The following is a 12,740-nucleotide window of genomic DNA, read 5'->3' as shown; positions in this document are numbered from 1 at the left end:
TGCCAAGGTTAATTAGTGTTAATCTTTAAAAAACTATTATCATTTGTTGCTGATGATTAATAATACATACAAAATGTGAAAGTAAAAACAATTCATGAATATTCTACCTTGAAGTAACCACTTTTAACTTTTTATATATTTCGTTCAGATCTTTTTCTGTATATTAGACTGAACACATACACTTGATCATGGTGTATAATTCTTTTAATTTGCTATTGGATTCAGTTTGCTAGTATTTTGTTGCAGACTTTTGTATCCATATTCATAAGGGATATTGGTCTGTAGTTTTCTTTTCTTGTGATATCTTTATCTTGCTTTGGTATTAGTATGATGTTGGCCTTGTAAAATGAGTTAGGGAATGTTCTGTCCTCTTAAATTTTTGAAGAGTTTGAGCAGGATTGGTGTTAATTCTTCTTGGAATGTTTGTTAACCTTCTCCTGTGAAGCCACCTGGTTCTGGGATATTTTTTTTTTTTCAAGGGTTTGATTACTGATTCAATCTCTTTACTAGTTATTGGTTTGTTGATAAATTCTAATTCTTCTTGAGTCAATGTTGTGGTTTGTGTGTTTCTAGAAATTTGTCCTTTTCATCTAGGTTATCTAATTTGTTGGCATATAGTTGTTCATAGCATTATCTTATATTTTATTTCTGTGGGATTGGTTATAATGTCCCCCTTCTCATTTCTGATTTTAATTATTTGTGTTCTCTCTCTTTTTTCTTTGTCAGTCTAGCTAAAGGTTGGTTATATTTATTGATCTTTTTAAAGAACCAACTTTTGGTTCTGTTGATTCTCTGTATTGTTTTTAAATTCACTATTTCATTTATCTCTGCTCTACTCTTTGTTACTTCCTTCCTTCTGCTCGCTTTGGGTTTATTTTGCTATTTTTTCAAAATACTCCAGTTCTGAGGTTAGGACATTGGTCTGATATCTTTCTTCTTTTTTAAAATCAGCATTTAGAGCTATAAATTTCCCTCTCAGCACTGCCTTTGCTGCATCACATAAATTTTGGTATGTTGTGTTTTCATTTTCATTCACTTCAAGATATTTCCTAATTTCCCTTGTTACTTCTTTTTGACCCATTGATTGTTTAAGAATATATTGTTTAATTTCTACGTATTTGTGAGTTCCTCATTTCTCTCTCTGTTACTGATTTCTAGTTTCATCCATTGTGGTTGGAGAAAATACATTATATGATTTCAATATTTTTGAATTTATTGAGACTTGTTTTGTGACCTAACCAGTGGTCTATCCTGGAGAATGATCCATGTGCATTAGAGAAGTATGTTTATTCTGTTGCTGTTGTTTAAAGTGTTCTATATATGTCTATTAGGTCTAGTTATTTGGACTATTTTTCAAGTCCTGTATCTCCTTATTGACCTTCTGTCTAGATTTTTTTTATCCACTATTGAAAGTGGTGTATTGAAGTCTACTACTATTAATTTAGAAGCATTTATTTCTCCTTTCAAGTATATCAATATTTGCTTCATATATTTTAAGGCTCTGATGTTAGGTGCATATATATTTATGGTTGCTATGTCTTCTTTTTGGGTTGTTCTCTGTGTCAGTACATGATGACCTTCTTTGTCCATTGTATCAATTTTGGATTTCAAGTTTATTTAATCTGATATTAGTATAGCTGCTCCAGATCTCTTTTGTTTACTACTTGCATAGTATATATTTTTACATACTTTCACTTTCAACCTGCTTATGTCTTTGAATTTAAGAGGAGTGTCTTGTAACCAAATAGAGTTGTGTCATGCTTTTTTTTTTAATCCATTCTGCTAATCCCTGTCTTTTGACTGAAGAGTTTAATCCATTTACATTTAAAATAACTACTTATAATGCAGAACTTTCTGCTATCATTTTGCTATTCAGTCTTTGCTAATTATATACCTTTTTTGACCCTCAATTCTTTCATTAATGCTTACTTTCATATTTATTTGATTTTTTGCATTGTACCATGTTGAGTCCCTTTTCTTCTTTCTGGATATATTTTTCATATATTTTCTTTGTGGTTACCATGGGGTCAAAATTTAGCATCCTAAATACAATGATTATTTTTTATTTGGTGCCAACTTAACTTCAATGGCCTACACATTCACTCTTCCTATATCTCTCTGTCCTGCAACCCTTTTTTGGGTCTTGTTACAAATTATGTCTTTGTTAATTGTATGCCTAACACCAGAGATTTATCATTACTTTTTATGCATTTGCATTTTAGCACCTGAAGAAATAAAAAGTGAAGTTACATACCAAAAAATACAATCCAATAGTACTGGTGCTTATAATTACCCAAATGGTTACCTTTACCAGAGGCATTTATTTCTTCATGTTGCTTAGATCCACTGTCTAGTGTTTCCTTTCAGTCTGAAGAACTCCTTTAAGAATTGCTTGAAAGCAGGTCTAGTGGTAATGAATTCCCTTGGCTGTTTTTTGTTTTTTGTTTTTGTTTTTTTTTCTTTTATTCTCTTGGCTTTTGTTTGTCTGGAATGTCTTAATCTCTCACTCAATTTTGAAAACTATCTCACCAGACACAACATTCTTTTTTTGGTAATTATTTTCTTTCAACACTTGAAGTAGTTCAACCCACTGCCCTCTTGCCTCCTTGGTTTCTGATGAAAACTCAGCCCTTAATCTATTGGGATGCCCTTGTTTTTTTCTTGTAGCTTTCAGAACACTCCCCTTGTCCTTTGCATTTGACAGTTTGACCACTACATGTCTGAATGTATATCTTTTCAAGTTTATATTGTTTGGTGTTTGATTGGCTTCTTGGATGTGCATATTCATGCCTTTTGCCAAGTTTGGGAAGCTTTTTGTCATTATTTCTTTTAATATTCCTTCTGCTCATTTCTTTCCTACTCCCTCTAGGTTCCCATAATACTTCTATTCTTATGCTTGATGTGTGCCTTAGGTCTCTTAGGCTATTTTCTCTTTTTCTAATTCTTTTTTTTTTCTGGTTCTCAGACTGACCCATTCCAATCATTTTGACTTTAAGTTCACTGATTTTTTCTTCTGCCAGTTTCAATCTGCTGTTAAACCCTCCTGGGAGTTTTTCATTTCAGTTTTTGTGGTCTTCTACTCCAGTAGCTCTGTTTGGTTCCTTTTGAAAATTTCTGTCTCTTCATTGAGATTTTCATATTGTTCATTCATTGTTTTACTGATATCTTTTAGTTATTTCTCTGTGTTTTCCTTCATCTCCTTTAGCATATTGAAGTTTGTTTTTAAAAAGTCTTTAACTGATATGTCACAGTCTGGTCTTCTTTGTGATGTTTTCTGGATTTTTGTACTCTTCCTTTGGATGTGCCATCATCATTTTGGTCATCATCGTCAACAACATCATCATGATGATCAAACTGAAAGGTGAGGAAATTGAAGCTCCGAGAGTGTAAGTAATGAGATTAAAGCTGCATGTTTAGGAAGGGTGGGAATTGAAATCAGACAATCTGAGCTAGACACTTTCCTTGAAATCACGCTCCTAAATGTCCGCTCCAAGGTAATATCAATTGAATGCTTACTAAAAGTGATTCCATGGATATGAACCTGGGTCAGTGTGATGGTAAAGGTCCCCATAACCTTTGTGTTATGCTATAAGGAGGTGAGCAGTGGCTGCTTAGTCAGGGGTTAGAAAATAACAGGGGGTTGGCAACTGACCCCTGCTACACAAGCTGTGGGACCGAGTAAGAAGTGTTATCAGCTGGGAGGTGGAAAGGAAACATTGATGAGGTGGGGGTGAGCTGAGGCAAAGGCAGCTATAATCAAAAGAAAAAAAATCCTGTCAATCGCCAGTGTAAATTAAATTCAGATGACAGGGAGAATGTACCTACCTCTAGACCCTCTCTTAGCATCCGCTGGTCAGTTCCTTCGCTTTCCATATGTAACAACCCCTGTTCTACCTCACCTCAAAGTTGGACACTTCTGGACAGATTAGAATGTCTTCAGTGACCCTTCATTTCCTCATCTGAACCATCCCTGCTTTCAGCACTTGCATTTGTGGAATCCTTGGACCCCTCCTCTTAGCAGTTGGCCCCTTCCAGATTCCCTCTTTTCATTCTCCTGCCACCCTCATCAGAAGCACCGATTCTTGGAGTGACTATCCTCCATCCTCCCCCTTTTTATATGATTCCTCTTGGTTATTGTCTTAACAGCTAAAGATACTCTAGACCAGAACTTTTTAAGCTTTAATGTTCACGTGAATCACCTTGGGATTTTGTAAAACTACAGACTCTGATTGAGTAGGTTTGGAGTGGGGACTGAGACTCCACATTTCTAATAAACTTACAGCTAATGCTGATGTTACTTGCCCATGGACCACACTTTGAGTAGTAAGGGTCTGGACTCTAAATTGTTAGCTTCTCAACTTGGGGATTAAGATTTTAATAGAGGTATTGACAAGTCAAACAACATCCAGGGCAATCAGGTGGTAGTGGAGTTGTGTCTGGGACCTAGGTCTTTTGAGGAAAGACTGAAGCTATTTGGTGAAGGAAAAATAAACTAAAGGGAATGAGAGGCCAGATGAGATAGCGTCTCTGTGAAAGTAAACTTACTTATATTGTTCTAGAGAGTGGAAGGACCAATGAATCCAGATTAGCATGTCTCAAAGTGTGTTCCTGGAACAAAAATCACCACAAAATGACCAGTGAAAGGATAGTTCCATTGCCTAATAAGTTTGGAGAGTGCTCATACACATCTCTTTCCTGAAGGTTCACAGCACATATTAGTATGTTAAAGACTCTGAGAAGTCCTGCAGGAAAGGAACTGGCCTAACTTTGTATAGCAAGAGTTTCCCACACTTACTTTACTATGAAACCATATTTTTGCTATAAATGCTATTACCATTATTCAAACTAAGTGTTCTTTGTGAGACTGAGAAAGGGCTGGTTTGTGGTATTAGTGTGAGAATTGATTTATGCTGGGAGGATATCTTTGAAGAAAGGTTTCTGTGAGAACTTGGTATCTGATAATATACCTTGGGCTTCAGTTTCCTCCTCTGTCAAATGATTAGATAAGTGGTTTTCAAACTTTAAACTGAAGCACATATAAAATGCATCCACAAAGAGCTGCTCTGGTTGAAGTAGGGCTGTGGACTTGTCCTGTATTTGGCATTCTCTGAACCCCTGAAACCTTCCATGGAAGGTCTCCCAGAGTTGAGAAACCATGGACCAGGGGGTCTCCATTGTTCCTCCTGTGACTAAATTTCTGCATTTTCTTCCAGACGGATGTTCCCTGTCCTAAAGATTAGTGTCACGGGGCTGGACCCCAATGCCATGTACTCCCTTCTTTTGGACTTTGTCCCAACGGACAGTCACCGCTGGAAGTATGTCAATGGGGAGTGGGTGCCTGCGGGCAAGCCAGAGGTTTCCAACCACAGCTGTGTCTACATCCACCCGGACTCCCCTAACTTTGGGGCCCACTGGATGAAAGCTCCCATCTCCTTCAGCAAAGTGAAGCTGACCAACAAGCTCAATGGAGGAGGGCAGGTAAGATGGGGTCGCCTGGCCACCTGCCCTGGCCACCCCACAGCACCAATCAAGAAATATCAAGGGTGCATTTAGGCAATTAGAGGGGTCCTCACCAGCCTCTTTTCCCACAGAAGCCAATTATTCCTGGGAGTCCAAATGTAAACAGGATTAAATAGCTCTTAATTGGTGCTTTCAGTTTTTAATGGACTTCCTGATGTTGAAAGAGAGAGTGAGTGAATGCAGTAGTTTACTTAATCATCAGGGCCCTTTCCCTAGTTTTGTCTTGTGTGTGGTGCTTTTTACTCAGGCCTGGGTGGGGGATGTTTCTGGGTACCAAGGTTTTGTTATTCCCTCCTCCTTTTTTGGTATAAGTGGCATGTTGGCAATAGACAAATACCTTAATAAAAAGCTCCTCCTAAATGAAATAATTACTACCTCCACTTGGGCATTATGATAATTATCAATAGAATATTGAATCAGGGTTGGTTTTTCAGAAAATAAATCCAAACAAACCTTAAATAAGGGAGGTTTTATTTGAGGTCTCCAATTAGAGTAAACAAGATTTGGGGGCCTTTTCCTCCTGTGTTTTCTCTGGTAGGATTGTGAATTCTCATGAACTGTGTAAGGTTGTTGGTTACTTTATAAAATGTAGGCTGTTTTCGAGGGGTTAGTGACATGGCTGGGAAGAAAAGGTCTTGATATTTTTTCTTGGCCCCCACACTTGGCTTTGGCCAGCCTCTTAGCCTTTCATCTTTGTGCCCCTCTCTAACCGCACTGTACTTTGTCAGCAGGGCACGTAGGAATTCATATTTTAGGAGGTGGAGGTCATGCCATGCAGGTCTTTGTGACATTCAGAAGGTTCCAGTTCTTTATTGTAACAACAAATTGAAAATTATTGCCTACCAGATTTCATAGCATGAGACTTTCATGAAATCTTTCCTTTGAATCATGAAGGGTGGATTATATGTAGCCATCAGATGTCAGATACTCAAACTGTGCTGAAAGTAGGGGGAGAAACAAAGGAAACCAGGACTTGGGCAGAAAACTGATCATTCTTTAGAAAACTCCTCCCCAGCAATCCTCCAATGTTATGCTTCCTGGGAGCTTCATTTCTTGGAGTGGTGTGGTGGCAGCTCAGGTGACAGAGAGTGTGTATCTCTGACCTGGGTGGGAGCTGAGCTTGCAACCCACCTGTCACCTGTGATGCACCAGACTTGGCAATTCTCTTTCTCTTCTTCCCTCACCTCAACAGATAATGCTGAATTCTCTGCATAAATATGAGCCCCAGGTTCACATAGTGCGTGTTGGAGGTGCCCACCGAATGGTGATGAACTGCTCCTTCCCTGAAACCCAGTTCATAGCTGTAACTGCCTATCAGAATGAGGAGGTAAGTGTGTGTGTGTGTGCACATGTGTGTATGTGTAAATGTCACCTGGGAGGATGCAGTGGGGTGGCGGGCTTTCACTGCCGCAACCAAGCTTGGATGAAAGGCAAGTTTTCCAGGATTCAGATACACTTAGTAAAGAAGAAGTTAAACAACAGGGCAGCTGCTCTTTACTCCCTCTTGCCTGTTAGCCAAAGACCTGTCAGTGTTTTTTCTCCTGGAGCCAACAAGGCAGCCATTGCCTGTTGCGTTAAAACAAACAGAAATCCAGGAGTCTTTGTGTTTGGGCTCTGATGTGCCCTTGGCTTGCACAGAGCTGGACATGGCAGGGACTACCTTGCCCTGTTCTAGAAGCAAGTCTGCAAGAATTGATCCAACTGTGTACCCTACTTTGGGTTTTTATAATGCTATGTGTCCTGTTTGTTAACTTTTAATATCTGAGCACTGTTAGGTCTTTTACTGCCCAGAAACCTGAGCCACTCTGTCTGCTAGAGCTGCGAAGCCAGAATCTGTCCTCTGTGTGAACTGGTTGGGTTCAAGATGTTGGGGTTCCTTCACATACCCTAGGGGTTCCCAGGCCTGGGAGGTTTGGATTCTTTTTGATTAAACTTTTAAAAAAATATAAAGGCTATACATAGTTATTTACAAAGCACAGAAGTGAAATAGCACAGAAGTATATGAAGTAAAAATGAAAAATAAAATGTAAAAATTTATTATTTTTCTCCTGCCTTCTGGATTCCACTCCCCAAGGATACCACAAATGATAGTTTAAAATGTGTTTTTCCACACATTTTCTATGCATATATAAATCTATATGTGAATATAGATTTTCTTACATAAATTGGCTTGTGTTATATTTTTTGATCTGCAAACTTCTTGTTTTCAGTTTGACAGTATATTATGGCTATCGGCCTGTGTATTTACATTCAGATGTATCTCATCTTCTTGAATGCCTGCAAAGTATTCAATTGTATGGCTATGCCACGTTTCAGGTACTCAGTCTCTCAGTGATGGACATTTTAGTCGTTTCCAGGTTTGTTTTTTTCCTATTGTAAATAATGTTCCAATGAATATTTTGGTAATCCACTGCTGTTTGCTTGCATGGGTAATATCTGGCAATGGAATTGCCTGTCAAAGAGAGTGCATGTTTAGAATTTTGATAGATATTGTCAAATTGTCCCTCTCAAAAGAGTATATCCATTTATTACCCCTCCCTCCACCTGATCAGCACTGGTTATCATCAATCTTTGGTAATCTAATATGTTAAATAAGTAGCTTGTTATTGCTTTAATCAGCACTTTTTTTTATTTGAAAGCTTCAAAAAAAAAAAAAACCAAACCAAACCAAAACAAAACAGGTTTTGACATCCCCCTCCCTCACCCCCAACTGAATCAGAATCTTCAGGGATGGTGCAGGAATCCATATTTTTAAGTCTCTCCAGAGGACTCTGATATCATTCAAGTGTGGGAAGTACTTCCTTAGCACTAGCAGGTGAAACTGAGTTGCAGATTTAACTCACATCACAGATGTGCAGAGAAAATGTAATTTCTTTCTATTATCTATAAGTTACCTGGTCTTTTGTTAGAGCCCCTCCACAAACCACTGGGAACAGAAATTAGCTAAATATCTAGTTCGGTGAAAGCTTAAGCCTATCTGATTATTTAAACAATCCCCAGGTGGTGTTTAGTCTTTTAGGATAAAAATGCTCAGTTTTTCAGACAGCAACTCCCTCACCCTGCTTCTCTCCCTAGGATGAGGTGTGGGTCTGCGAGGCGAGGCTGTGGCTTTTGCAACTCTGGAAAGTGGGAACTGGCCCTGGCCTCCTCAGGTCTCCAGGACCCTGCCCCTGTCCACCTCTGGACTGCTGGCTCTTAGTCTGTGGCCAGTGGAACTAATCTGATTGCCAGCTCAGAAAGTGCTCATTGGCTTTTCCTAGCTATACCTGCTGGACAGTTCCCTCTGAACCACTTGCCTGGCTTTGGTGACCCCTCCAGCAAGCTTCCCAGCCTGACACTGATGTTTCCAGGTCTCCAGTAAGCTCCAAGGGAATCAAGCTCAGGAAATTCTAACCTCAGAGCCTCCCTCTGCCAAAACTCTTTCCCTACCAAGTCAATGTAGATGCATCCCGAGGGGCAAGTGTGGGATAGGGATGGAGCTGGGGAAAAGTTCCTCTTGCCCCCATAACCAGCCTCACTTATCAAATGTGTCTTGGTCTCTCCAGGTTTAAGTCAAGGGAAAGACCAGGTTGCACACGTCCAACTCCTCAACTCTCGTACCTCTCTCTCCTGATTTCTTCTTACTTTTCTGGGGCTAGAAAGAGTTGTACTTTTATTTTACTTCTATTTCTTCCACTGGAGAGAAGCAAGCCTCAGGCCTTGCTGATATAAATGTTCTTTTCAATATTCATTTATTCAAAATATTTGTTGAGTATTACCAGATGCTGTATATTGTTCTAGGTGTTGGGGATGCTGCAGTGAGTAAAATGAATGGGTGCCTTGTTCTCAAGGCACTTACATCCTAGTGTGAGGGTGGGGATGATAAATAAGTAAATGTGTGTGTGTGTGTGTGTGTGTGTGTGTGTGTAATATCAGATGTCTCTGCAGAAAAATGAAGCAGTCTAAGTATAAGGGGGATAACGAGTGACTGTTTTTTACGTTAACATAGCCCAAAGGGTAAGTGATTATTTAAGAATTAAGTTTTGATTTATATCAGGGAACTGATGCTAGCCTGTACTTTCCAAGAGAGGCGGGGTCAACTTGTGCTACTCTCCTCTGTGCTCCCAGTGACTGGAAAGGTGACTGACATGTGGTAGATGCTCGAGGATTGTTGAAGAATGAATGCATAAAAGAATGAATGCTAGGCTGAGCACATCAGGACTTTGCTCGTTTCTAATGCTTTGCCCTTTCTTTGCTCACCTCACACTGCATTTGTCATTTTCACCACATGCCACAGTACAATGTTCTTTGCAGAGACAGTGCAATAGTGATTTAGTGCAGGAGTGAGGGAAGGCGTGTAGAGAGGGAGAAAAAAATGAGGGGACTTATCCTGAATTTACAGGAATTCCAGGTGAAGAAAAAAGGTTCTGTCTGCCCAAGAGCATTCCACTTTCACTAACACTTCTTGTCTTTGTAAACTCAAGATAACGGCTCTCAAAATCAAGTACAACCCTTTTGCCAAAGCCTTCTTGGATGCCAAGGAAAGGTGAGTAGAGAAATCTCAGTAAAACCTTATGAACTGACTACTGCAAGTTTGAAATTTATGATTATCTTGACAGGAACTAGGTTAGTATTACCTTTGATAGAAATATTTTCTTAGCAAGTTTGAAAAGACGATTTCAAGAACATTTTCTCATTTACATACACATGGAAGTGTAATTATCTCTTCCTTTGTTGGGCCCAGGATAACCTCTAAATGGCAACATGTTACTAACCCTGTTTTAGTGTGTAGTAATACAGCCACACTCCTTTAAAAAGTTAGGTGAATTATATTTTCATGATTCATTTTGAGCTTCCCTAAAATACCTCTGAGTAGTATGGCTTTAAAAAATATGTATTTTAAAAACTACATTTGACCTAGGGAAGTGAGCAATGTAGGGGCGTTCCTATCTCTCAGGTCGGAGAGGAGAACAGTAAGGGACTGTTGGGGGTGAGTGGTGATCCCAGCCCTGTGGCTTTGGGCCTGTGACTTGCCATTTCTGTATCATTCCTTTCCGTTCTAGGAAAAAAATAAAAAAATAAAAAAATGGAGCTTATCCTTGACTTTTCTTTCAACAAATCCTGGAGCATAACTATGAACACCTTAGAAGTTTTTGGCTTTTATTGCCTGATTTTCATATCTTTTCAATGCCTCTTGAAACTGTCTAATCTTTCCTTTTCATCCTGAAGTCTCTGATAAAGCTCCGGATTAATGGACGGATGATTATAATGATGTATTACAGGAGCTGTCCTGTTCAATATTTAAATAAACTTCAATGATATATAAGACATTCTTAAAACTTTTTCAGATAACAGAAGGCCTAAAGGAAAAGCTGCTATACGAGATGACAAAATCCAGATTCAAAATGATAGGAGTGTGGTACAATAAAAAGAATTTGGCTTTGAATAAGAGGCCCCGTCTTTGAGCTCTAGCTTTGTCATTTTCTGGCTGCTTGATCTTGCATAACTCAGTTTACCTCCCTGGGATATACTTTCCTCATCTGCAAAATGGGCATCATAATATTTTCCTCACAGAGTTGTTGGTGGATTTAGCATGCTCCGTTGGTGGTTGGTGATTGTGCCCTGAAGCCCCCTGCAAATGTTAGCTGTTATTATTGTTTTAATTTTATCTGGCAGTAGCAATGACTACAAATTAGTTAAATCAAATTAAACGGGGGTAACTGCAACTATGGTTAGGTTCAAAGAGCAATTGCACAAGTAGATAAAGTGCCTTGAGGGAAGGAGGATGGGAGAAGGAGAGTAGCTTTGAGAAGAAAGGTGGTTTTCTTATTCCACGAAATTTATTGGTTTCCAAAGAGAATTTTGGGTATGCTTTTTGCTGGACTTTTATAATAAACTGGGCACTCATGGTGCACTTTTGTTACTCTTTCAGAAATCACCTAAAAGATGTCCCGGAGGCTATCTCTGAGAGTCAACATGTGGCCTATTCTCACCGTGAGTCGGGTGAAAAGTGGGTGGGAGGCAGGTGGGATGTGCTAGGGGTGACCTCCCAGCACATTAAGACTTTTTATCTGCTGTGACTGCTTAAGCTCCATTCCAAATCTTCTATCAAGACCCAGCAAGTTATTTCTTCCATTCAGGACAAGTTCATACCCTTTCTAGAATTCCCAGAGAGAGCTAGTGTTCTTAGCTGAATCTTATCAGGACATAAGAATGGAAATGATAAATTTTGTGGTCTTTGGTTTTCATGTTGGTGAGGCTAAGTGCTCTCAAAAGTGCATTCTGGGCGTATGTCTTATCTTATACACTCCACTCTTGCCTCTCTCTTCTGGGTTTCCTCTGATCTTAGAAGTTGCTAATTTTGGAGCTGGTCACCACGGTGATGCCTCAGGCAGGCTGAGGCCTCCCGTATGAGGAAGAGTCTGCATTTGTTGACAGGAAGGCTGTAGGGAGAGCTGGGGTAAGACACCTGGGATCCTGCAGGCAGCACTGGAAGCTCCTAAAAGGGAGCTACCCTCTCCATGCCCCAGTTTGGTAGAGGGGGCCCCATGGTGGAGGGGCTTTGTCATCTGAAGACACCTTCTAAGTGTCTTATGCCACTTTTTAAGATCTGCAGTTTTCCACCTATGGAATTTTTCACTCTCTCCTTCTCCTAAATCATAATACACTTTCCATCCCAGAAGCAGCAGCACAGTGTATTGTGAGACCTCAAATTTCAAGTGCTTGACATGTTTGAGCCTCATAGGACCTCCAAAGGCCTAACCATGAGTACCTCTGTTCTCACTAGATATGCGCCCCCCCGCCCCCGTGGGAAAGTCTGCCCACCTGGCTAGTCCTCTAGTAGCCACACATGCTGCACCCCATTGAATCCTCAACCTATCAGGTTTCACCTCCCGGCCAGCCCACGAAATGATTCAAACAAGTCTTCCATTCTCCCTCCTGTGGGAACTAAAGTCACCCCCATCTCTGTCACTACAAAGCCTGCTTCCCACCACCCCTTCTGGTTCACTCTGCCCCCACCGTGTGCCCTGCATGGTATGTGGTGTCCTTCCCTGGGCTGTGACTGTATGTGATTAATAAATTGCTGCCATTATCATCTGTCCAGTGTCAGGTGTGGTGTGCTTGGCCATCTTGTACTATTTAGGGCAGGGGATCCCTTCCTTCCCAATGGGGTGAATAGGAGGCAGTCAGAACACATGGCTACATAAAGAGAACCAGCGCTTAGAAAAGCAAAAATTTTT

The 12,740-nt window shown here is 40.0% G+C and overlaps 1 protein-coding gene across 1 annotated transcript in view; it reads left to right on the top strand.

Moving 5' to 3' along the window:
* Positions 1–12,740, top strand: part of TBX19 (T-box transcription factor 19) — a 28,954-nt gene that overhangs the window by 7,473 nt on the left and 8,741 nt on the right. The window contains exons 2-5 of the mRNA XM_037825409.1: positions 5,214–5,478; positions 6,713–6,847; positions 9,984–10,045; positions 11,432–11,493. Of these exons, the coding sequence (XP_037681337.1) occupies positions 5,214–5,478; positions 6,713–6,847; positions 9,984–10,045; positions 11,432–11,493 (524 nt within the window). The remainder of the gene's footprint in view (positions 1–5,213; positions 5,479–6,712; positions 6,848–9,983; positions 10,046–11,431; positions 11,494–12,740) is intronic.

This window comes from Choloepus didactylus, chromosome 2, assembly GCF_015220235.1.
Source record: "Choloepus didactylus isolate mChoDid1 chromosome 2, mChoDid1.pri, whole genome shotgun sequence".
Classification (NCBI taxonomy): Eukaryota; Metazoa; Chordata; class Mammalia; order Pilosa; family Megalonychidae; genus Choloepus; species Choloepus didactylus.
Note: the sequence above shows the minus strand (reverse complement) of the source record. Positions and strands in the feature narration are given on the sequence as shown.